Source organism: Apostichopus japonicus, chromosome 8 (genome assembly GCF_037975245.1).
Source record: "Apostichopus japonicus isolate 1M-3 chromosome 8, ASM3797524v1, whole genome shotgun sequence".
NCBI classification, from domain to species: Eukaryota; Metazoa; Echinodermata; class Holothuroidea; order Aspidochirotida; family Stichopodidae; genus Apostichopus; species Apostichopus japonicus.
Window position 1 is genome coordinate 173730 of NC_092568.1, and position 25469 is coordinate 199198.

At 37.2% G+C, this 25469-nt stretch overlaps 2 protein-coding genes across 2 annotated transcripts in view; one reads left to right on the forward strand and one right to left on the reverse strand.

Moving 5' to 3' along the window:
* The first annotated feature begins 8513 nt into the window (after window positions 1-8513).
* On the forward strand, window positions 8514-13886 carry LOC139972148 (NADP-dependent oxidoreductase domain-containing protein 1-like). The gene is made up of 5 exons (XM_071979124.1): window positions 8514-8741; window positions 10142-10341; window positions 11497-11838; window positions 12167-12350; window positions 13016-13886. The coding sequence occupies exons 1-5, from the start codon at window positions 8548-8550 to the stop codon at window positions 13212-13214; spliced, it is 1119 nt and encodes a 372-aa protein (XP_071835225.1). The 5' UTR covers window positions 8514-8547; the 3' UTR covers window positions 13215-13886.
* Window positions 13887-15751: 1865 nt separating this feature from the next.
* The window catches only part of LOC139972147 (dihydrolipoyllysine-residue succinyltransferase component of 2-oxoglutarate dehydrogenase complex, mitochondrial-like), a 30563-nt gene continuing 20845 nt past the window's right edge, over window positions 15752-25469 (reverse strand). Inside the window, exons 8-15 of the mRNA XM_071979123.1 lie at window positions 25142-25294; window positions 23920-24053; window positions 23024-23121; window positions 22307-22437; window positions 21078-21145; window positions 20339-20422; window positions 19668-19835; window positions 15752-18408 (exon numbers count right to left, since the gene is read on the reverse strand). Coding sequence (XP_071835224.1) covers window positions 18274-18408; window positions 19668-19835; window positions 20339-20422; window positions 21078-21145; window positions 22307-22437; window positions 23024-23121; window positions 23920-24053; window positions 25142-25294 — 971 coding nt within the window. The 3' untranslated portion in view covers window positions 15752-18273. The remainder of the gene's footprint in view (window positions 18409-19667; window positions 19836-20338; window positions 20423-21077; window positions 21146-22306; window positions 22438-23023; window positions 23122-23919; window positions 24054-25141; window positions 25295-25469) is intronic.

The following is a 25469-nucleotide window of genomic DNA, read 5'->3' on the forward strand; positions in this document are numbered from 1 at the left end:
CTTCAACGAACCTCAGGTCCATTCCCCCACCCCACCCCACACCCTTCTTTTTAAAATCGAGCATCCGCAATGTTCATAAAGTCAATATACTGCTGAATCATCATGTGTGTAGGTGTGTGGAATTTTAGTCTTTTTTGTTTTGTTTCTTTGAAGTTGAATTTGACAATTCAACTTAAAGACTTTGCGCAGTGTTATGGCATCAAAGGTTATACATAGTTTGCTATTTCATTGTGACCGACTGTCTATAGGTTTATGTGTCTTTCTTATGAACCAACTAACCATATATAACTAAATATTTCTTTTCTTCTGTGTGACCTTGTTAAAATTCTCATATAATATCACTCGCTGTTAACAAACTTGAAACTTTGCAACTTTCTGTACTACACGGTAGTAATGCTATATACTCTCATCACGGCAACGACAATCTCAATAGAATATTGGTAGCCTGAGTTATTTGCGGACGTGGAAGAAGGGATTGGTGTCTCTTTACCATTTTTAATAGTTGTATACTCCCTCTCGATAAAAGATCGTATTAACTTTAAAATCCTGTTCTTTGTCCATAATTGTGTTCACCATGCTGCCCCTGATTACCTTAATGGTATGCTGTATTGGTCCCAAATATGCTAGATATTTAAATATGGTCACCTTTGGTCAAAATTCGTAAACTGTTTTTATTACAACCCTCGAGGAAATGTTCCTAACTGGGACATTCAGTCAACAATTCAGAACAACTTGGGGAGTAAAGACCTACAGGACAGTACTTTTTGAAAACTTATAGCGTTCATAGCGTGCTATAATTTCGGGCCAATACTGACTACGGTACCTTTCAGAACCTTACTTATTGTTTCTCGCCCGGCTACCCCTGTTACTGACACTGATACTAGAGTCGTCGCCGTTTGTGGGCCGAATGCTTAATTTAGACAGTCAGCCCTTAGCATTGATTTCATACTGAATCTTGTTTTCTTTCAATATTAATGCCAAACACTACATCCAAACTCAAGGCGCAAAGTTGAATGCAAACGAATCCCCCCCCCCCCTGGTCTTAGACTACATCCCCCTTGTTCCCTCACTTGCTCGTGATTTCCGTTTTCTCAAAGATGACCCGTCTCTTTATGCTATTTTTGAAGACCCCCTCCTCTCCTAGCACTACGGCAAATCCCACCCCCCCCCCCCCAACCTTAAACATTTGCTTACTTCTCACATTTCACCTACTCAACAGACCACCAAGAGTAATGTTGGTTGTCAGAATGCTCGTTGCCAGGTCTGTAGACATATCACTGTTCGGGAAAGCATTATCATTCCTAAACTTAAATTTCCTATCGCGCCTCCCAGTCTTAATTGTGATTCATACAATGTTATTTATATGTTCCACTGTAATATTTGTGATCATGGTATGTATGTTGGTGAATAGGCCATCAGATTCAGTTAACCGGCGATTTAATAATCACAAGAAAAATCTACTCGTGATAACTTGCCAGGTTTTCCAGTTGCTGCCTAGGCTAGTCTAATACCCCCACGGCTCTATTAATAACCTCATATCATCTGGCTTTACATCTACTGAAAAGCGCAAACAAGCTGAACTAAATTGGATCCTTAAGACCAAGTCACACTTGGTAGGCATTAACAAAGACCTTGCTACTCAACAATACACCTTCTATAAACTATGTTTCCCCCCCTTAGCCCCTTTGAATGTGGACGGTGTGATTTTATATATATGTAGGCATAATTTCCTTAAAATCTTTGAAGTTAAAATTATTGCTAAATTTTCCAAATAATGTACCTTACATCATATATAGGCTGATTGGCTTGCCGTCGTATACCATTTCGGAAACGTAGCACCGTTGGGTCCGATGCGCAGAAGGCGCCGTCGGTTTGAGATGCCCATTCCCCTTGATTTGAAGTGCTATTCTTATTTACTGACACTTTTCTAGTTTTTTATTTCAGAAAAACCTAATCGTTTCGTTCGTTCATGCTTTTTAAGGGGGAAGGGGGGGGGGGTTCAAGGTGTCCTTTGTTATTAGTAATAAAACAAATTGTCGTTTCGTTGGAAAAACATTAGGACATAATTAATTTCTAGGGGAATGCACAGACGATTCATTCTGTTGAGAAGTTGCCCACCGAGGTCCCCCATCCCCCTCTCACCAACTGAATCATCCCTCTCAAACCGACCCTGCTTCAAAGGCAGTATGATCATACATGAAGCACAACACTTTTTCAATGAGTGACCATTTATCTTATCTTTCTATGGCCTATTATATAGAGTTATTTAACTGGATAACATTTTAACTAAAGCCTTTTACGTCACCATACCGCAATAATAATAATAATAATAATAATAATAATAATAATAATAATAATAATAATAATAATAATAATAATAATAATAATAATAATAATAATAATAATAATAATAATAATAATAATAATAAAAAAGGTGTTCCAGCGATTTAACGGAATGTATGATTACGTAAATGACATAGTACAAATAGTTCCAATTAAACAGATACGATTACGTACTTTTTTTAAAATAAACTGATTGAGTTTCCACGAAAGCTGAAAATTCACCGACTAAGCAAAAAACAAATGGCATTTCGGAATGATTTGATTTTGTATAAGACAACAGTGGGTCTGAGACGATGCTTAAACAATTAGATGATTTCTTTGCGCAACAGATGAGGTGGCATTTCTAAAACATTAACCACTTCCTAACAGGTTATAAGCTGCAATTAAGTAGGCCTATTATTTTGCAGTTTTCCCGTGTCAAGTATTTTCCTTCTCATAAAAAAAAAATTAAGTCTGATTTGTTGATTATTACTTCTTTCTCACTCATCAATCAGTAGAAATTTACTTTTCTATCATAATATGCTAAGTATAGAGACCAATCTATACCTTCTCAACCACGTTCTCAACCAACGCGGTAAACTGGTAAATAACCCTAACCCTACCTCAATCATCACCGCCGCCCCACCCCCATGGGTGAGTAATGACCCGGATCGGGGGAGGGGTGGGGGATAATGGTATTCTACATGCGCAACTATACCTGCTTTTTACAGCTAGTGCACTTCAACATGATGATATAAAACGAACATATCTTTGTTTATGTATGTGTTACATATATCGGGGTATAATCGGCGCATGGAGGGCTAGAGAGGGAGGGTATTTGGGGTAACGGTTTCATTCATCTAAATGAACACTGTGTGCTGTTATTCATATTGCAAACTGAGGACTTTCTTAGATAATATATTACTGTTTACATCTCTATACGTAAATTGCATGCAACAAACTATCAAACCGTCTATTATCTAAGTTTGTTTGTTTGTTTTATTCTAAGTTGCGGGAATGATTACTGCAGTCACGTGTATCGATTGTGATAATCATCCGGCAAACGGCCGCGGGGTCGATGCGTCCGCATCAAGACCATGCAGAGATCGGTCCGAGGGTATCACTTGGTTCAATCAGGGAGTTGTTCCATAACAACTCCCTGGTTCAATCAGAAAACGCCGGGTTCAGAGCCATTTGCACCCCTATAAGCACCGCTGAACAAATACATGCAGTGTGGATGTTTGATATTATGTTAATAGAATTCCAATGGTCGATGTAGTCTTTGCTCGTCCAGCCGTTTGTTTTAATGTTCCCCTACATGCGCTTAACTTTCCCCATTTCTTTGTTTCGTCACTCTCCTATCAGCCAAAGAAATCTCTCCTGCGTCTAAAGTTGGAACCAGACATTGCTTACCATTTAAAAAAAAAAATCCTATAGCATAATTACGGAGAATACCATGACCTTCAACTTTAAACGGGCAAGCAATCTATTTATTTATTTCCCTTGAAACAGGATTTAAAAATCGTTGAATGAAAACAGTCAGCAATTCCTTTGTGATGTAAATGCCATTGAGTGAAATACCATACGTCTATACCATTCTTGTACACTGTTATTTTAACAATTGATATCGGCATTCTTTTCTTACAGGGATTGCGACAGGCTGACTGAAGCAAAGAAGGGAGCCACATTTCCACGGACAAAAAACTCAGCAAAGAATTCTGCACACATATACAGTTAAGGCTATCGCGGAAACGCGTGCACATAAATAAGAACAATATCTGTTTCTACAGAATAATTGCTTTATTATATTCCTATACATATGTGGTTCACATTAGGGTCAGGTTTTGAAGGATTGACGTACTTTACAATTATTGTTACGTTTATAACCTCCAAATGACGATAAAATTTATGTCACATCTATTCTTGTTCACAGAATTGGGGGAAAATGGAATAATTGACTAAAATCGTCACTTGAAGTATTTTGTTGCCTTTTACATCATATATCCCCTGTTTATATATATATATATATATATATATATACATATATATATATTTATATATATATATATATATATATATATATATATATATTTATATATATATATATATATATATATATATATATATAAATATATATATATATTAAATATAAGTTTCAGCCCTTATTCGTAAATGCAGTAGGAGTACAACAGCATGAGTACGAATAGAACTAGAATTCACGATTGGCTGAATACAAGTACAATTACGAGGCCATAAGCACGAGCGAATATAATGTACATATGTAAATATGTAATATTTCTTTAAATGTCCCGAGTAACGAATTCGAGTACAAGGGAGCGACTACGAGTAAACACGGTTATGGGTACGAGTACTATTACTACGGACTCACTACAAGAAGGCTGCATGATGAATTATTCATGTTAGGCTATGAATAAATTATTGATATGCCTCCTTAAAACGTACGTCTCTGATATCGCGCAGAAACTCTGATGAGCTGTCACAGACATTATCAATGAGTACCGTATATGAAGTTTTATGAGTTTTTTATACTGTCTGCGACCTGATCAAGGTTATTTTATAGATGATCGAATCAAGGGACCATCTCTCGCCCTGCTCTTGATATATAGGATATAGCTAATGCCTCCCCTCTCTTGAACATGAAGCCTAAATTGAAACACTCATCCTTCTACTAATAAGTCTGGACTTATGGCATCAAGTTTCCATTCCCCAGTCGCGTATGTAAAGGGGCGGGGTATGACACCCCCAAAACCATCGTCAATCTTGGATAGAAAAAAACACTTTCCGTCGGAGAGTCTTTTTACAATCAGACGGGGATAAGTATGACCATCATTCGGACCCCATCACTCCCTGAGGGGCGGATCCAGTGTGTGAGGTTTTACAACCACGTTTCAACCCCATGCACCAAAGCAATTCAATAGTATTTATTAATACATAACCCGACATTTAGACCTAATTGGAGACCTTATTTGTATATACCTTGCTATGCCTCATTGCACCATTTGACGTCTAAACTTTTAATTTTCTCTCTTCATAACCCCCTCCCCTCCTTCCCCTACTGTTTGAGAGTCGACTTCACTATACAATGGTCATCTGCCCCGCCTTTATGTAATATTGGATCATTTGGTCTTACAACAAACATTCGTACCTTGTCCTAATCAGTCTAAGGGGAGGGGACTAACAATCCCCTCCCCTCATTCTCACCCTATCTTGAAACTTCTCTAACTTTTGTCTGTGAATGAGACAAGATCAATGGGAAGAGATTATTCGTAATGGATATAGATAGAGGAACATAGGTCCAAACGGAATTCTACACACAGTTACCAACGGTACCACTACAAGTTGCTAACGAAATAGTTTGCACAAATTTAGGCGTCAAGTGCACTTACATATCATAACATCAATATGGATTAGCCTTATGTCACACAATAGAACGTATGTATCGTTATATGTGTAATATAGATTATCATATAATACATCATATGTGTCCTATACATGTTTTTCTATATCTATACTATAACACGACCTTATTACTGATTACGTTTACTTGCGCTTTAGCGAGACTTTTCTATAAAAAATATCGACTGTGTATCAGCGTATACTTACTATTTATGCAACCAATGCAACTTATACAAGAATGCATTGAAGCGGTGAGTTGTTGTTGTCGTAATATGGCAGGGTGCCAAATCTGAGCAGCCTATTCCGGATCACACGTAGGCCTATACATAATAAGAAGTTACCTGGAAACAGTATACATGAATAGAAACTGGATCTTGCTCGAAGGAAGCAATTGTATCTGCAATGTCCATCTGTTTGTCTGTTGACATTTTAAATGTCACAAGTATTAATCCCAACATTTGAAATGCTAACATTTTGCAGATTTAAAAAGCGAACGAAAACAGCATTTTGCAATACATCTGCTGCCGTCATACGTGATACCGCGAAGTCGATCAGGATTGCAAGAGAAACAATATGCTTTTTTTTAGGGGGGGGGGGGAGTGTTTACGAAATCAACCTCGACACATTCTCATAAATATAGAGGGTGGTATAGAACGAAAGCGGGACGAATTCGTTCCACCCTTCACTTCCCGAGTGATTTTGTACATGATCCGTTCAGGTGAAGCAACAGTGTCCTCCCAAATTATTCAGTCAACCAAGCCATAAGACTATACAAGAACGTCCACATAATTAATATATATTTTTTGAAGATGAAGTACAACACGATTGTTCATGCTGGCATCTACGTTGTATTCTTACAATTCTTAAATCTAAACACTAGGATTTCTATATTTGAAAGTGTCTAAAATTTAACTCTTTCCAGGAGCAAAATCAGTCTTTTTTTTTCTCCTCTGAGTGTATTGTCTCAAATTTAATGCTTATAGAGTGAAAGTGCACTTGCTCATTTTTTTTAAGATACAAATTGAGATGATCTTGTTATTGTGTTATTGACTTAAAGAGTGAAATTGACTTCTCTTGATTCATCATTCTGGACACGTTCAAAGAGAGGATAATAATTTCTTTAAAGTTAGAAAGTGTACCGGTAAAATTTATTTGTGAAGTCCCATAGTTTACGACAACATCAGTTTTGCTTTGTTATTTGGTGTTGTTAAGGAATATGGACAATCTATCAGGAGATATTAATTAGGAGATGAATTATATCTAATCCGGTATTTATAGGGATAAATCAAATACTGAATCAGTGTCACAATGCCAATGTTTGCCATCTGGCTTAATAATAATTTAAATATATCTTGAAATTCAGAGTTTCATGCATAATTCGTTGACATATCAATCTATAATTGAACGTATACGGAACGAAGTATACACTTTCTCAAGATCCTATTCAATAGTTAACATTATCGTAATACAGTTAAAAGAAATTATGTCTAATCGAACAAATATTGTAATCATTTTTGACAGATTTCTGTGATAAGTAAAAGACATGTTCTGTAATTTGATATTCTGTGCATAAACTACTTCGAGTTTTACTTGAAGCTGAATCAAGCTTTGGTCTCTGCATGAATTAAGACATTATTTGCACTAAAATCATTCTTTCTTAAAATGCCACATTGCGTCGAAGTCTTCCTGGAAATGGTCTTCTGATGTTACCTATATAGTACCTGTACGTAATTACTAATCAAACATAAATGTTGTAACCTTTTAGTCATTTTGGACGTGGTGCCGCATATCCAGGATGCTGAAATGTGCTTACTGTTTTTTTCTATTTATATTATAATACAGTATAGTTGATCAATATAGCACTACAAATGTTTAAAAAAATACACGGAAAGGGCAAAACCATCAGCAATTCGCAGTAACGTTTCTTCGTTACGTCGACAAAGGTTCCGTTCTATACAGGACACACTTAAACAAATATAAGATTGAACACAAAAACTGGAAGTAATAGAAGATAGAAATACCTTTATGGCTTATGAGGTATTACAGGAACTTTAACTAAATGAGTTAATACCGGATAACTTCATTACGTACGGTTTTGTAGCCGGTTTTTTTTTATTATAACCACGTCCTTAGAAAATAAACCTCAAAATTACTATGGGGTGAATATACTTTTAGATCCTGGGATGTTCTGCGGGGGGGGGGGGGGGGAGGGGAAAAGGGGCAACCACCCCTCCTTGAGCATATTTTTTAATTTTTTTTTATGATATCCCTAGTAATTTCAAAATATTATATATTGCTGAGATGCAACTTACAAGGCCTGGGAAGTGCCATTTCCAGCGATCTGGGGAGCATTTTCGGCCAAAATGAATGTTCTTGTACGCTTCGCTCCAACTCGTGGTGGCGCTACGCTTAGATAGTTTGCCTACAGGCTTCGGAATCCCCCCCCCCCCCCCTCTCCACCTCTTTGGCAAATTCCTCGCTACGCGCCTGCGCCGTTTGCATATTTTTATAATTTTTGAAAAGCTTACTAGAAACTACAATCATGATCATTTGTGTTCAAATATATAGGCTGGGTGGTACTGTTCGAACTGTGGTACTCGAGTACATTTTGAAATCAGTTGAGAGAAATAAATTATGCATGATTTCACAGTCCCCGATAGTCCGCTGACGTTAAAAGAGTACCAATCAACAATAATTTTGTGTGATGATATCCCATTAACAGCCACATCACCAACGATGCTGAAACACACATAGCGTCGTATTCAGTGGCATAGGATACCATTTAGTACATAACACCCCCGAACTGCCATGGCGACAAGTATTGACATTAGTAACTTGAATATTGTTAGTGACATAACCAGAGATTTGCCTTCTTTGCAGTTTGAAAGTTCTTTAACGGAAGACGAAAAACCTTACTTAGGTTTGAGAGTTAGGTCCCACGCGATCGGCTCGTCACTTTGTGGCCAAGCCACATACTTTACAGCAATCCTAAACCAAGCCAGGTGATTAATTTCGCATAACACGTTAATGTCAAGAATTGTGTTGGAAATACAGTTGCCTACAGTAACGTTAGTCAATTGTGGACATTAGGCGACGAAAACTTGACAAAGCTAAGAGTAAATATGTTGTCTATTAAAAACAAAATGGTGAAAAGGATAATTATGATCTTTCTGTTATGTTATTCTTGTATGTGACTAGCTAGACTCGGACAGGGTGTTGGCCTAACTACTGTAGCCTAACGATTTGGCTAGGCTAGGACTGAGGCAAGTCTAACGTGAGACCTATAGCACCCCCCCCCCCCCTACCAGTAAGAAAAAAGTTAAGCATTATTTTCAAGTTGTGTAGCAGGTTTGGAGGCACTCATTTTTGTCTCATGCAAAATACAAAACCTGTTATACAATTTTGCACTCGTACAGCAATTGGGTCCCGTTTATTCTCTGCACACAATACTTTACGCTGACACTGGTGCTTTCCGCACACCAAATTTGTCAGCGGAAAACAACGCGGTAAATACAGGTTTTTTGCTTGAGGAGCAGAATGGCTTACTGGACTGATAAGAAACATTGAAATGATTTAGAAGGATGGAGAAGCTAGAATTTGACTGTAGCACGATAGAATTTAGCTCAGAGACTAGATTATTATTAGGATAGCTTTGGTTCGGAAGAGGAATGATGACTGACTCGAGTACAAGTGGCGGTGATAATTAAATTTAGTTAAACAGCGCCACTTTATTGGTTGTAGTTTTTGATATGGCGTGAAGGTGAAAAAGGTGAGCTGCCGTAACAATTTGGTCTCGCTAAGTTTCATCCTTTAGGGAGTATCTTTTGTGATATTTTCTCATTAACCTTGTGTATTCTTTATATTTTAATTTTATCATTGCCTTTTTACGCCGACTGCCAGCGTCTTGTACTTCTTTACGTAATCCCTAATTACATACACCCATGCCTCCAGTAAATTATAGGCAGCTTAACTTTCCTGACATGAACTCAGTCTAACCATCCTTATCGTCTTTGATACTTTCTTGTGACATTTTCATCATCCTAAATTTGGTATCTTAAAATTGAAGAAAAATATAGTGTACAAGTAAGAGAAAAAAAAAATTGTTTTCCGCACAAGAAATTTTTCAGCAGAAAGTAATCAGCGTTAAGTACCGTGTGCGGAGAATAACTGGACAACAGCAATTTGCTCTTATTGCATAGCAATAGCATATGGCTATGTGATAGTGGATGAATTATTCACTGCTATTTAAAGTCCTCCTGTAGGTCTAAATACTTGTAATACTTTTAATGTTTACTTTATAGTGTAAAAGCATCTTGACAACAAAATTTACCAATGCAGTTATCAGCAGCATCAATTCAAAACTTTAACATGTTAAATTTTGATAATTTTGATAACTTTACAGACAGAATATTTTGGAGTTGAAGACTCCACCACAAACGAAAGCATCAAAGCTCTTGAGAGATGCTCCGCCCAGAGACCCACTTTTGGTGGGTCTTATTGGATGTGGGAGACTTGGTACTCAGTTGGCCAACTGTCTGCTGACATATGCTGATGTCCAATCATCTGAACTTTTAATATCAACAAGAAGACCAGAACTGCTCAGTAAATATATTTACTTTAAACTTTGGCAGATTTTTGGTGAAAACAGAGGAGTAGTGTTATCAGTATGTGTTGCTGTTGTATGATATAGTTTTCTACTAACATGTCATTTGATAAGGGTTTCATATCACTCATAATTTTAGTTGTTGTTGTTGGGAACCACTGGATCAAATTAATAGAAGGTTGTAGAAACATAACATGTTAGTTTCAGGAATAGAAGAAAACTGGGAAACAGTTTACCACCTTCAGTTAGGCTTGCCAATACGATGAGTCTTTTTAAAACAAACTTAAAGGCCTATCTTTTCATGGTCACATATTATCACTAATTTTTTTACCGGCCCTTTATAAGTGTGTATTAATATGATTATAATTAAACTGTGCATAATAAAGAGCATGTGAAATGAAGTATAATGCTCAAACTCTGAATTTTGAACATCATTTGTTCAATGTTGAGATATTTCATTTTATATAAAAGTTTTGATCCTGATATGGTCTTCGTCAGAGGCTAAACTAAAAGGAAAACAGACTAAGGACATATTTAAATCAGACAGATAGACAGACAGCTAAATTGGGCAAAAATTAGACAGAAAATAGATTGGCAGTGCGATCAAAGGGTTTCAGCTTGACTTGAACATTTAACAAGTATTGTAAGTTTTCTTATTTCAATTGTTTCAGTTATTCAAATAATCAATTATTTCAGTTATGCTGGGAACATATTTGCTAATCTGTGATTTCAAAGTAAAACACAAATACAGGTTTATATTGTTATCCATGTGTGACATCACAAATTTTCTGACATTCTTATATAAATAAATATATTCTTTCAATAAGCACCTTCAATCCCACCGTTGCCAACTATGTTACATCCATCTCAGTAGCTTCACCTCCCTCAGTATCTGACATCAGTAGTCATGTATTCGTGGAACACGTCTCTCTCTCTCAAGTGAGATATATATTAATATGACAGAGCTAGACTATCAGGAAATTAATAAAAGTCTGAATATGCTGTATCTTACTTTAGTAGTAAAAATGATAAAGCTGTATCAAAGCATTCCAAAATGTAGGTTTCAAATGTGTCGATTCCCAAATCCATCTTTACTCGACATCTCTCTTGGTATGTTCCATTTTCAAGTCACATTCCGTTCTTCTCTTCAACAGATGCTTTGTCTGATCGAGGGGTCAGATGTTTCTATGACAACCATCAACTTGTCCAATCAGCAAACTTGATCTTCCTGTGTGTTCTTCCCTCTCATCTTGCTGATGTCGTTGAGGAAATCCGAGGTTCCATCTCGGCCACTTCCACAGTTTATAGCTTCCTCAGTTCGGTGCCTCTTTCCAAACTCAGATATTGTCTGGGATTTCCAGCGGTTGTTAAAGCAGATCTAAGCTGGAGTGCTGAAGACTCAGGGTTGGACTGGGACTGCACTGAAGACGTGTGTACCGTGCTGGAAAATCAGGTCCAAGTTGAGATGACTTGTCCATTGAATCTGTTAGAAAATTGTAAGTTTCTTACCCCCCCCCCTCTGCTCTCTTATCCACTCTTTCTTCCTTCTTTTGCCATTTAAATTACCAGTGACTGATGTCTGCTAAGTTTCACTTAAATGTGATGTTGCATCTTCCATGAATACAACCTTTTAATACTTTAAAAATACAACCAAAATTAAGCTGAGAGAAGATGTCCACAAATTAAGCTTATCATCAATATTTTGAACCTAGCTGTTGTAAAGTTTCTGGTTGAAGTGAGGGGTGCTGTTTGGTTTTGTTACGGTATTTATTTTACCGTTTTGAATATTATGTCATTTTTATTTTTTTCCTTATTCTGTGGCAGGTTTCATTCAAACAGACACCAAGTGGGCAGAACTGTTGTTATACACATTCCTTAATCTCTGCACGAGTAAAGAGTTATCGCAGGAGGAGACAGTTTCATTAGTCAATCAGATCGTCTTAGGGCAGCTTGCTTCAAAGGAATACGACGTTCGCTTCACCTCATTGGATTTTACCAGGAGGAAAGGGTAAGTTCCTTATCTTAGAGCTAAAAGAGGAGGGTTTTCAAAATGGTTGTAAGTTTCTGCTTATAGTTCCAATGTATTAAAAGTTGTCACCACTCACTTGTACATATTTATTGGTATGGTGAAAATCTTTGTATATACAATGATTTAGCCAGTTTTACTTTTAATTAACCACTTACTCAGAATTGGTTACAATTTGGTAACTACTGTTAACGGGCATTACTGGGAGCAAACTTTGACCTACACAGGGATCTAGTTTCAGGTGTGGGAGGGGGGGGGGGGTGTCCCACTGGCACTGTTGTTGAAGAAATCTGTACATGCAAATATTGAAATTGTAGCCTAATAACTTATCGAATTAACAAGTTTACCTTCTTTTTTTTCAAACCTCAAAGGAAATTTGCAAATTTAGATGTTACAGGTTTGAAGAAAAATATGAAAAGAAACTTCTCTTTGAAGAGGTCAACAACATTGCATTTAAAGAGAAAATTTGAATATACCCCTTGTATTCATGTACTAGTTTGGAATTTGACAAAGGAAAAAAAGCTCCATTTAACTTAATATTTCTTGATGCGAATGTTACTTACAATCTGGTTTCTAATTGTACTTTCTTTCACAATTAAACATACCTTTTTCTTTCTTTTTTTTTGTTGTCATTTTTCACTTTTCAGAAAATTTCCAATCTTTGATATAGCCGCTGTAGCGTCTAGAGAGACACCGTTAACGAAAACCATAAACCAAAACACAGAACTGAGGGCGTTGTTTGTGAAACAGTATAAGAACATCTTTGACAAATTCTATTACTGGAAAGGAATCAAACAGTTAAAGAAGAAATCTGAAGAAGGAGATGTTAGGCTAAGGAGTACTTGAAATGACGAGATGGAAAAGAGAGTTGGAGAGGTTGAGAAAAACTAATCAAGTCTGTGGACCAAAATATGCAAAGAAGATAATATTAACCAAAAAACAAGATTTATAATTATTCTCTTACTCCTCAAGATGAAAAAAATTAAACTTGCATAAGTTTCCTGCACACTTTTAAAAGAGTGTAAGATCTGGAAGTTTGAGAGAACTTTATTATGGTCATCATCAGTCAACTAAAAGTTAGAACATACCTAAGATTTTATCTCGTTTTCAAATGAAATTTTTATCCTTTTCTGAATACAAAATGAAAAACAAACAAAAGCTTGTTTTGTGCTGTTCTTTGCTCTGCAGCTGCTTGGTCATTCGTCTGTTAAAGTCACAATGTGTGCCAAATTTTAATTTCGATCTTTCCAGCTTACTGCCCTAAAATCTCAGTGAAAATAACACCATTCTATGCAATTTTCATATTAATAATCATTATTTTGATTGAGTTACCTGTCGTTAAACATTTTGAGCTGAATTAAACTTCGCCAGATTTTTTACTGAGTCCGTAGATTCTACAAATTTACTCAAAATTTGCAAGCCCCGCCCAACAGATCATGCGCCAATCAAATCTCTCTGTTTTGTTATGACCGTTAGGCATAGGACTCACGAATGGACGATACAAGTATTTATAGGTTACATTTGTGTAATGAACATGCTGATATGTACGGTCGCAGTGATTTTACGGTAAATCGCCACAAGGGCAACAGGAATAATAAATTTCTTTCTTTTGATTGCAAGAGCTTTTCTCTTTAAAACTCACCTGGACAAAGTGCCTTAGAATAAGAAACATTGAATCTGCTTCGGAAGTTTGTTTTCCGAAATTCATCAGCAAGCACGTATTGAGAATGGATTAGACTTGGGTTGCTGCTTGCAGGCAGGGTTCATCAAAAATACCGAGTATTGGCCGGTATGTGGCGTGCAAATCGATAAATTGAGGACACCATGCTAGCATTTTCAAGTTTCACTCGAGAATTGCTATTCAAGAAGTAATTAACAATGCCTTGTGGGTTTTGACGATTTGTTAACTATTGGTATCTGTAGCGGCAATCCATAATGATACATTAATACAACTAAAAACAGTCTAGATTTTTAGAGACTTTCAACAATTGTAATAAATTCAGTGGCAAAAACTCCCTCTAGTTTGAATAGCCATCAACCTACTTTAAGTTGAGCACAGACGGGCAACTTTTCAACAGTAACAGCCCTTTAACCATTCTGAGGCAAGGCATATGAAAATTTTTTTAACTTGAATTTTGACCACCCCGACTGAAATGAATTTTTTTCCAAAAAGGGAAGGGGGAACCCTTCATCCAGGACCCATCATTTCCGATCCTTGATAAATTGCGCTCATTTCTTCAGATAAAATAGGATTAACCCTAAAGCTTGAGGGAACCACCCCCCCCCCCCAATAAACAACAAGAAAAAAAAACAAACATGAAACAAGATACTCATGTTTTAAATCACCTCTTTGTTTCAATAGCCATTGTCAAAATACAATGTTATAAAATAAACTTAGTAAACATCAACATCATCTCTAATATTTTCATTCATTTCAACAATAAAACCACATTCGTTTTTTCCCCCTCTTTTTCAAGGTCTCAAATGGGACTAATTTAAGTCAAAAACGGATTGATACATTGAGAGCTACATACTTTCCATTACAAATCTGAAGTCTAACACATTTAATCTCACAACAATCCTTCACAACCATATTTCCATCGAAAGAAAAGATGATTTTTTTTTTTGATGTTTCAAATGAATTTTTAACCAGTCTACTACTGCTACCAGTCTCAGAAAATTATGCTATTCTCTTAAAAAGTTTAAAGAATCACTCACTGGACTGCTACTACTCACACCCCTAAGATCAACTTTAATTGAGACCGGTCCCGAGATGAACGTTTCCCGAATGACCGACCATGTGATAGTAATTTCAGTACAGCAACACTGGTAGTCAGTTTGCATAATGGTAGAAACACTACACATCTTATTTTCAACTTTACCATTGCATTGATAGTAGAATATTACTTGAATAATACTTGAATGTATCCAGCTGTCTTCTACTTTTGTGAGGTTTCAAGAAGAAAAAGAAGCTATATCTGGGCGAATTGTAGATTATTCTCACAACCTCAAGCAAAACTTGCGACACGTTTGTTCAACAGAACTGACGTTGAACTTATTTCCCTCGTGAGAGAGATTCAATAATGGAGAAACACTTCGAGGGCTTATAGCAGAGCCACAGTCTGAATCCCGAAGACCTTAACATATTCAGTTACATCGAGAGTCAAAAAACAGTTGGCTTCGTTCTTTTCCTTCCATATGAGGTAGGATGTCAAATAGTCAGCCTCGCTGAAAGTCCAAGCTTTCGGGAATAACTCTCATCAGGCATCTGCAAGTTTTAAGATGCCTGAATATCTAGGTGACCAGAACCTACATATACAAATCTGCAGTCCTTCATGTAGACGTGTCTTTTCTTTATTAATAAATTGAATATTAAATTTGTGAATATATATATATATAGACAATTTAAATCCTCACTACTGTGTTAGGTAAAGAACACCATTTATATTTCAGCAGATAAAACTTGTCAACCACACCTTAAAACTCACAGAGATTGCAGCTCAAATCCACTTTGTATTTTGTCGATTGTGGCCCCCTGATTCACAAGTTCTTCAATGGAACCAAGTGGCCACTCGGGTATAACCACCAGCCATTTGTCATGTTCTTATCTATTAATTTATACTCCTTTAGGAGCAAACATTACTACCATGTAGCAACAAGGTTGGATCTATGACTAGGGCTAGCAACTGCACTACATTAGAAAACGCACTCCTTGCATATATTCTACTGGCAACTTAAAGATGGTTGGCTTGTTACAGATCTGAGAAGGTATGTTAGGCTCTACTGTTTGGATCAGTATGAAAATTGAAAAGTGATATCTATCTCCAGCAATCACAAAAACTAACCTCAGCTCAGAATGACTTAAAAGGCAACTACAGAAGTCTCCGTCTTGCACAAACATCACTGCTAAAGAATACAACCAGTGTTGTTTTACTTATTACAGATTCTCAAATGGTTAAGGGGAAAGAGTAAAACTAGGGTTTTACCTTCAACTTTCTGCAATTTGCATCAAATAGTCAATAATGTGATGGGTGAAAGTTTTGCCCTCTAACTGTGTCTGTCACTCCACCAATGGTCACAAACATTTCTCTACTGAGCTGTATTTAACATTTCCACTTTTGAAAGTTTGATGCAAGTTCCAAAATTGATGAAACGAGAAATAGCTGCTCCGTAATTAGCAGTTAATTTGGCACTCAAACAAACAAGAAAAGAAGCACTTACAGAAATAAATACCAACATGTCAGATCAACTAACTAAAAGCTAATATGTTAATATTTAAAAGCTTGATAAACCAAATCAAGTAAGACAATCTATGGATAAGACAAACTGTCAAAGAATATTTATTGTTGTCATTTTGTTTGAACTAAAATCGTTTGGCCAGAAGTGTGCGAGTGAAGGGTAGAAGTGGCTGATGGGGGGGTTAAGAAGCAAGGCACTCTCATATACACATTTTGTGGAAGGCTGCAACATAAAGCTTTTAATAATGAGGAAAATGTTTGTTTCAAGTAAGCTTTCTACGCATTTTGGCATCATCGCTGTTTGTAATAACTTATGTTGGAGCATTTATTTCTAATGTGAGGTGCTCCAGTTTCAGTTGCCCCCTTCCACCCTCCCCGAGATAACAAGTTTCATGAACAAAACTGTTACAACAGACCTAACTAAGGAAAGTAAGATCACATACACACAAACTACACAGACGGAGAAAACAAATATTAAATTGCTCTCGTTAATGGCAATCATCTATAAGTCATATTTTCACATTCACTATCCTTAAATTTGATACATGACGAAGACATCACAGTTTTGCTCAAGAATCTTTCCAAGCCATGTGAAAGCAGCAGGTAGTAAGCAGGTACATAAGTTTTACACTTCAAGAGTCTTTGTAATGGTCAGGTCGCACCTCAGACAAAAAAGTTTTTAATTCCATTACGATATAAAACTGTGTTTGTACTGGATACTAATACTCAAGAGTTCATCAAAAAACCTTTCCCTATGTTTTGTTTTTTCATTAAATATTCGAAACACACATAGCATCAAATGTTGTTAGAAATAAAACATTTGATGAAGTCGAAGATATAACTCACTATATGTCTATGAAACTTTACTGTTTAGCAGCAGCAAAAAAAAAACAATGTTTAAAACTTGCCCATTCAATTCCTTCAGTTGAACACAGAAACAAGAAAAATATTAAGTGAAGGTAAACGTTCCCCATTTCAATTTCAAATTGATTATTAAAAAGGTATTTGAATTGCATTAAAACATGAGGTACTACAAGACCATATTTAAGTAAACTTTTTATGGATGAACCAAACAAAACACAAGCCAGACTCAAGCAGAGACACCACCTTGATATTCTGCAGGGCATGTGGGGCACCTGCGTTGTGGTGGGTGTTTTACGATAAAACAATACCAACACTGTGTGGACAAGTTTGCAAGCAGCCACAGCAAGCGTTTAGAGGTTTTCACTATCTTCAGAGAAAGCTGAAGTTTCTGATTTGGAAGGAGGAAAACAAATTCACAAATGGTGTTGTAATAACATCTACAAGTCATTTTCTCCTGTCTCCTGTAAAATTTTGTAAAGATTTAACTGCCAAAGACTTTGGGAGCTACCATCTAAAGAACACCCTTCAAGCCGTCAAGGGACACCAAGACTGATCCAAGCAACATTGGTATCAAACAGGGATATCTAGCACACTACTGCTCATCTACCCAAAAATTTTATTTTCTGCTAATGCATCTAATGCATGGTTTCTCTAGTGTAACAATTCAGAAAGATGTTTTTTTTTTCTTTCTTTTGACCAAAAAAAAAACCACTCTCCATTTTTTAAAAGCCTTTACTTGTTGAAAGTTGATTATTTCCAATCTATCTTTTCTTCCACATTTGATATATATTTTTTGGCTTGGACTATAATTCTAAGAGTAGTGTGTGCGGGTCCTCTACGCCACTCTTGATCTTCCTCAGGAAGGAGACCGCTTCTCTGCCGTCGATGAGACGATGATCGTAGGTTAAAGCCACATACATCATAGGCCTGATCTCAACCTGAACGAAAGAGGACAACAAGAAGACATTTTCATTTTGAAGCTCGGTAACAGTGGCAGAGCTAGAACATACAATTAATGGCAGAAATGGTAGAGGCTGAGTGAGGGTGTGGGTGTGGGATGGTTGAGTATGGTATAGGCTGAGTGAGGGTGTGGGTGGGGAAAGGGTTGAGTATGGTAGAGGCTGAGTGAGGGTGTGGGTGTGGGATGTTGAGTATGGTAGAGACTGAGTGAGGGTGTGGGATGGTTGAGTATGGTAAAGGCTGAGTAAGGGTGTGGGTGGGGGAAGGGGGGATGGTTGAGTATGGTATAGGCTGAGTGAGGGTGTGGGTGGGGGAAGGGTTGAGTATGGTAGAGGCTGAGTGAGGGTGTGGGTGTGGGATGTTGAGTATGGTAGAGACTGTGTGAGGGTGTGGGATGGTTGAGTATGGTAAAGGCTGAGTAAGGGTGTGGGTGGGGGAAGGGGGGATGGTTGAGTATGGTATAGGCTGAGTGAGGGTGTGGGTGGGGGAAGGGTTGAGTATGGTAGAGGCTGAGTGAGGGTGTGGGATGTTGAGTATGGTAGAGACTGAGTGAGGGTGGGGGAAGGGTTGAGTATGGTAGAGGCTGAGTGAGGGTGTGGGTGTGGGATGGTTGAGTATGGTAGAGGCTGAGTAAGGGTGTGGGATGGATGGTTGAGAAAGGTACAGGCTGAGTGAGGGTAGGAGGGGGGATGGTTGAGTATGGTAGCGGCTGAGTGAGGGTAGGAGGGGGTGGTTGAGAATGGATAGTAAGGGCATGGGTTCCTTTCTTTTGAGGAGGGGAATTGTCTATTAATTAACCTTACCATACATGGTGTTTGTGTTATGCATACGTTGTTTGACTTTTAAATGAATATTCATATTTATTCATAACTGGCACAACCAGATCGTAACAGTCGTTGACCTGGAAGGGGGAATGGCCTGCAGCATGATATTCACCCTGGACAGCAATTAAGGGTATTAGGTCCTTTGGGATCTTATCCACCAAGAGGATTGCTCAGTCACCTAGCATACTATCAGTCCATGATACAATCCATTACTTCTCTATCAGTTATACAAAACAATTTAATACTCCTACTCTGTGGGAGACATTGTTGTCCCACTGTATATATTCTTAATTACCACATGGAGAAGATAAACTTCTCCAGAATTCCATCTAAGAAATCTGCAAGCTATTATAAGTCTCAACGAGATACACAGATAAAGAAAGGTGAACAGAAGGTAAAAATGATATTCTTACCTTCCCATTGATAGCTACAGGACGGTCAAATATGCCGTGCATTCCCAAGATTGCAGATTGTGGAGGGTTGATGATAGGGGTGCCATACAAGGAGCCAAACACCCCTCCATTACTGACAGTGAAGGTACCTCCGTCCATGTCCTCTATTGCTAGGTTACCAGTAGAGGCCTGTGGGGGAAAATATAAAAAAATTATAATTAAGACATCTCTATTTTCTTTTTGCTACTTTTTGCAGATTTCTTGATTTGTTTTAGCAAACCTACCGAAGTATGACTCAAGATAAGGGTTGCAATTTATCAAACTATATGACACTCTCCTCATAATGGTTCATAAAATGGAGGTCTATGAGGGACTAACTAAATGAATTTGATTCCTTCCTCAACATTTTACAGTATGATATTACGCATTGTTACCACATGCAAATTATTCATGTTAAATATCCTTTTTTTCTCTTCAGTGCTAGTATTTTCCGCATGGAAGCAAAATGGACTGTTTATCTGACTCAAAAAAGGTAGGTTTTCAATTCACACGACTACAAAATAAACAGCAGACAGTTGAGGGTAAGGTTGAGTGGAACATGCCTTTAATCCAGTAAGTCTTAAAATGATTGAACAATAGTAATACTTGTAAGCTACATGGATAACACATTCGAACAGATTCTCTGGTCTCACCTTTTGACCTAATTCTCCTAGACCTCTCTCTATATCAGCAAAGTTCATAGCCTCCACGTTTCGTAGGACAGGTACGACAAGACCCTGATGATCAAATATGGAAAGTTGATTTATACGATTACCAAATTTCTATGGGCATCATTAGACACCATGCCAAGTTGTTAAAGAAATTACACAGCTTTAATTACTGAACCAAGTATTATTGAAGAACACATCACAGAATTATCGTCAGATAAAGCAGAGAAATGTCCCAGGACTGTAGGCACACAGATCCATGACTTCAGGTCTCAACTGTGAAGCCACATGATCACGACCCCATTCCCCCCCACCCCCCCCCCCCGCCTCACACCGGTACTGCCTTTGATGTTAAGGACATATGCATAGTATCGGTCATATATCACAGACACTATAAACAATTTTTTTAATTTCACAGGCAATCACAATGTCTGTCAGAGCTCCAACAAGTATATGTGTAAATTGTTTCCAACATTTTGGGGCAATTTTTTGCTAAATTAAAATCATACAGTTAAAGTCTCGATGTAAGGGGGATCGGTACTGAGAGTGGACCCTGTCGTTTGGATTTTCGTGCCCAGGCTTTACCTTGTTGTGACATTTCTTATAAAGTATTAACATCAATCAGGTGGGTAACTTGGTAATTCGCCCAACCAGTTTATGAACGATAAAAACCTCTGCAGTAATTATCAAAAAGTTGAGTACAAGAAACTGGAATGTGACTCACCTTAGGAGTTGCTACTGCTACACTTATATCTATGTAATCTCTGTACACAATTTCCAAATCATCAATAACTGTAGGAGGAATATATAAAGAAATATATTAAAGAATGACATCTGAGAATGGTGTGATCTTGAACTGCAGACTGAGTGACATCATCATGGGAATTGAGCAAAAATGTCTTTCTTTTTCATTTAAAAAAAAATGGACAGACCCAATATCCCCGTGTACTAAAAGTATACCTACCCCTTGAATAGCTTTAAAATAATAAACAACTGATGAGCACATTTCAGCGATGTAACCAATGACGTAAGGCACAAACATGACAGATATTATGGGAGGAGTGGATAAGATGAAAGCTAGAGGATATAAAGAGAGATTTGATAGAATCCCTCTGTTATATGTTCCTCTTCTTTTCTTACAAAATTGATCAGCTCAGTGCAAGAGCTAGTGAAAGAAACCACTTGGAATATAGAAAGGATCTGTCTGTAAATTTGTATCGCTTAAAAAAAACTTCTGTATCTCAAGTGAAACTAACACTGTTCCAAGAAATACATATATTATTGTACCTGTAAAGAACACCAGTCTGTATAATTCAATACACTTCATATATTTAGACTACTTTCGTCATACAGGAATATGCAAGTTTGCTATGCACTACATATGCTGAAATTCCCAGCAAAAAGAATTTCTCTTCTTTCCTAGTTCTGCAAGCCTTAAAGTCCTTGCATGCAAGAACCTTCTACTTACACTCACATGTGCTAGACCAGGGTTTTTCCATTAATATTCAACAAGGGCCAGAGAAACAAATTAGATTGCGCAGATGGTCGGAGAGCTGCAATATCACACTATAGATTGAGTAATGTACAGGTTAGACATTAGGGTGCCCAAAGGAAAAGCCTTGAGAGTCAGCATCGACCAGATTTGTGGGAATCCTTTTGTCATCGAAATATTTAACTGCCATGAGTTGGACATCACAACAGCTTATAAGAACCTCTGAGTAAGACATTAGATCTTTCTTTCAATGGAATCCACTGATATCTAGGAAGCCATCCAAGAAGACAATAACCTATTATTTTATCTTCCTTATGTCATAATAAAATTTCCCCCATCCCCCCTCCTCCAGAAATTGAACTCATCTACAGCAAAGCTCTGCTCAGTCAAGGTGAAACTTATATGTCTGTACTTTTAATAACTAGCGTGTTGCTTGCTTGAAATGTATCTGGATAACTCACCAGCATTAACTACAGGCATTTCACAGAGGGCATGTGCTGATGCCTTTAAAAACGCTGACATGAAGCCCATTTTGACACCGTGCTTTTTCTGAAACTCGTCCTTGAATTTTTTCCTCATGTCCATTACAGTGCTTGAAAAAAAAAAAAAAAGAACATTTGATTTATGTTAATCGGATATTCGCAAACGGGCTGTTCTACTCCTTCTGATGTCATTTTAAGTCAACTTCTGTCCTTTGTTTCCTTTTATTATTATTATACTTTGTTACACATTGAATCTTAAGAGTGCATTAAATATTAACGAGAGTACATAATCAATCCACTACTGTGATTGAAATTGGAACTTTTAGTAATATTAAATTACGCAGGTTTTTCTTCTAAAAATCCTGTTAATAAAACACCGGCACACAATGCAATTAGTTACCAACCAAATTAGCCAAAAGCTTTGTTAATTATTTTAATGAATTCATAAAATCAACTTTTCATACATGTAGTAACCCAGTTATAACATTAAAATACATAGTCCATAGTAGAAAGTAGCAGGTGAGACATTTAATGTGTGCTCAGCATGTCACTAACAGGAGGACAATGCAACAATGTCTTCTCAATCGTTATGGCAACAGCTGCTGGTAGGGTGATGACTTATTTCTTTCCTATTTCTATTAAGCCCACAAAATATCACCAATCACCCACAACCCCCCTCCCCCCTCCAGAACATACCTCATATCAATTTCGTTGAATGTGGTCAGCATGGCATGTACGTTCTGCGCATCCTTCAACCGCTGGGCTATTCTTTGTCTCATACGAGACATTTTTACCTGCGCAAGATCAACAGACAAATGTTATCTCACAAATTATATGTTGTACATAAACGAAGACATTTGACACATATTTCAGCTGCTGAAAACCCAATCATACTAAAAGAATTTCAGTTTACCAACAACGTATGAAGAAAACACAGCAGTTCATAATTTCCATTTTTGGCTAAGGCATCAAATCTTTCCCCAACAGCTTCTGCATTCGGAGGCAAAATGCAAAACATGGTAAAGAAAGCTGATCTGTTTCTTGTAAGAGGAACACCATGGTAGCATCCCTGAATTCTATTCTTTGAAACTTTTAAAACAATTATTATGGTATTGTAAGTAAAGTACTAAGACTGCCAAGTATTAACCAATACAAATTAGAGATTTAACTTATGTAGATAACTGTAGATAACGTATAATTATTATATAATAATTTATACTTAAAATTACTAAATAAAATTTAAAAAGCCGAGACATACAAAATCCTGACTACATTGTACAATTCTGACCCAGTTAAGGAATATAATTATGGTATCACATTATTAGCAAGGTGCTGTCCAAAGTGGACAAAAGACTTTCACAATGCAGATACATATCAATATTTCTACACAGAAACTCAGTATTTAAAATATTTAAAAAAAAATTATCTTCAAACTTATTATATGAAAATGTTAACAGGAAACTATTCACATCAGATATGCTGCTTAGTCCATAACTTAGGAGCTCAAGAATGATCACTGTTGCAGAGAGCAATATAAAAGCAATCTGCTTGTTTGTAATTAAGTTACAGCAACTGGTTTTGTTAACACTTACCCTTTGTTCCGTTCTCGTTCCTGTGGCTTTGAGAGGAACACCGCCAGGCCCTGAGGGTGGGGGAGTCGATGGAGCTGCCTTTCGTTGAACAGTGGCCGTGGGAGGGACAGCTGGCCGAGAAGGTATTTCAGGTGCTGCGAGAAAATGGAGAAAGAGATCCTTCGGTGAATTTTCTTATTATCATTGTTACTGATGAGACTAGTTGTCTAATATAAATAACTTGGGAGGATGAAAACTACATTGGTGACACTTTGCTTCTACAACACAAGACTGTGTTTAGCATTAAGTACTTAAAAAACAGAAAAAGAACCCTCGGGTGAATACTTCCTGTGCAAGAAGTTGCTAAGAAGAGCGGATTTCCCAACAACCGACCGGTTTGGGTATTTACGTATGACAAGACTTACCGTTCTCCATTATACATATGCACACAAATCTACCTAGCCTACAAAAGGTGGTAACATTTAAGCACCCCATTGACCTTCTTCAAGGTCAATGTTGACTTCTTTCCGAATCTACCATGTTCAGGGAATTCTTCCTGTGCAAAACTGTTAATAGGAGTGGATTCCATCATCATTCATTTTGCCATGTTGAGGAAGGTACAATAAGAGTAACCACAAACATTGAAATGGAGCTTATATTTCAATTATCATTTTTTACTCCGATAAAACTGTGATACTTATACTGTTATTAATATATGCCTGAAGGGAGAATCCCGAATGGCAAGTTGGTAACAGGTTCAGTTGCAAAGTCTTATGTTTTGTTTTAACATTCAGCTATCTTGAGGGTTCAATGATGCTAGGATGACAATGTTATTTCCTTTCTAACCTCTTCTTTTTCTTTCCTATCCATTTCTATTCTTTAGTTGTCACATTTTCACCTCACCATACAACAGGGATACCTTTAATTTCACTGTTATGCAAGGTGCTATGATGAAAGCATTGTATAATTCATGCAAACATGACAGAAAGCTAACTATGAACGATAATCGCAAGATACAGTAGTAATGCCTTTGGAAAGGATAGATCAGGTGAAAATGACATCACACCTGTGTACTTTCAGTCCACTTATGCAAAAAAAAACTATGACAATTTCCATCAACAATACCTAGACGATGCTACATAGGAATGTCATGCAAATTTCACCACCATGCTTTGGAAATCTTCATTTCTTTCGTCATTCTTTAAAATAATTTCTTTTGCCCTTCGACTATCCTTATAAGTACCTGCATGAATAGTCATGGGTCCCGCTGGTACCGGTGGTATAGGGGGAGGCGTTGTTGGAGGAGGGGCAATCACCTCCTCTTTTGCAGCTGCAGCAGGGGGGGCAGCGGGCTGAGCTGTCGGAGGCGTGGCAGCTTTTGACGATCCGGCTCCACCTGCATATTAAAGATAAATACTCATTCAAAAATCAAACGGTCAGAAAGGATTGACTAAAGTTTGCTTTGGTAAACAGAGACAAGATGTAACTTTACTGATACATTTTGGGAGAAACTGCACAAAAGAGAAGGCTTGATGTAAACCTACTGTAGTGTTCATCTACAATCATCACAT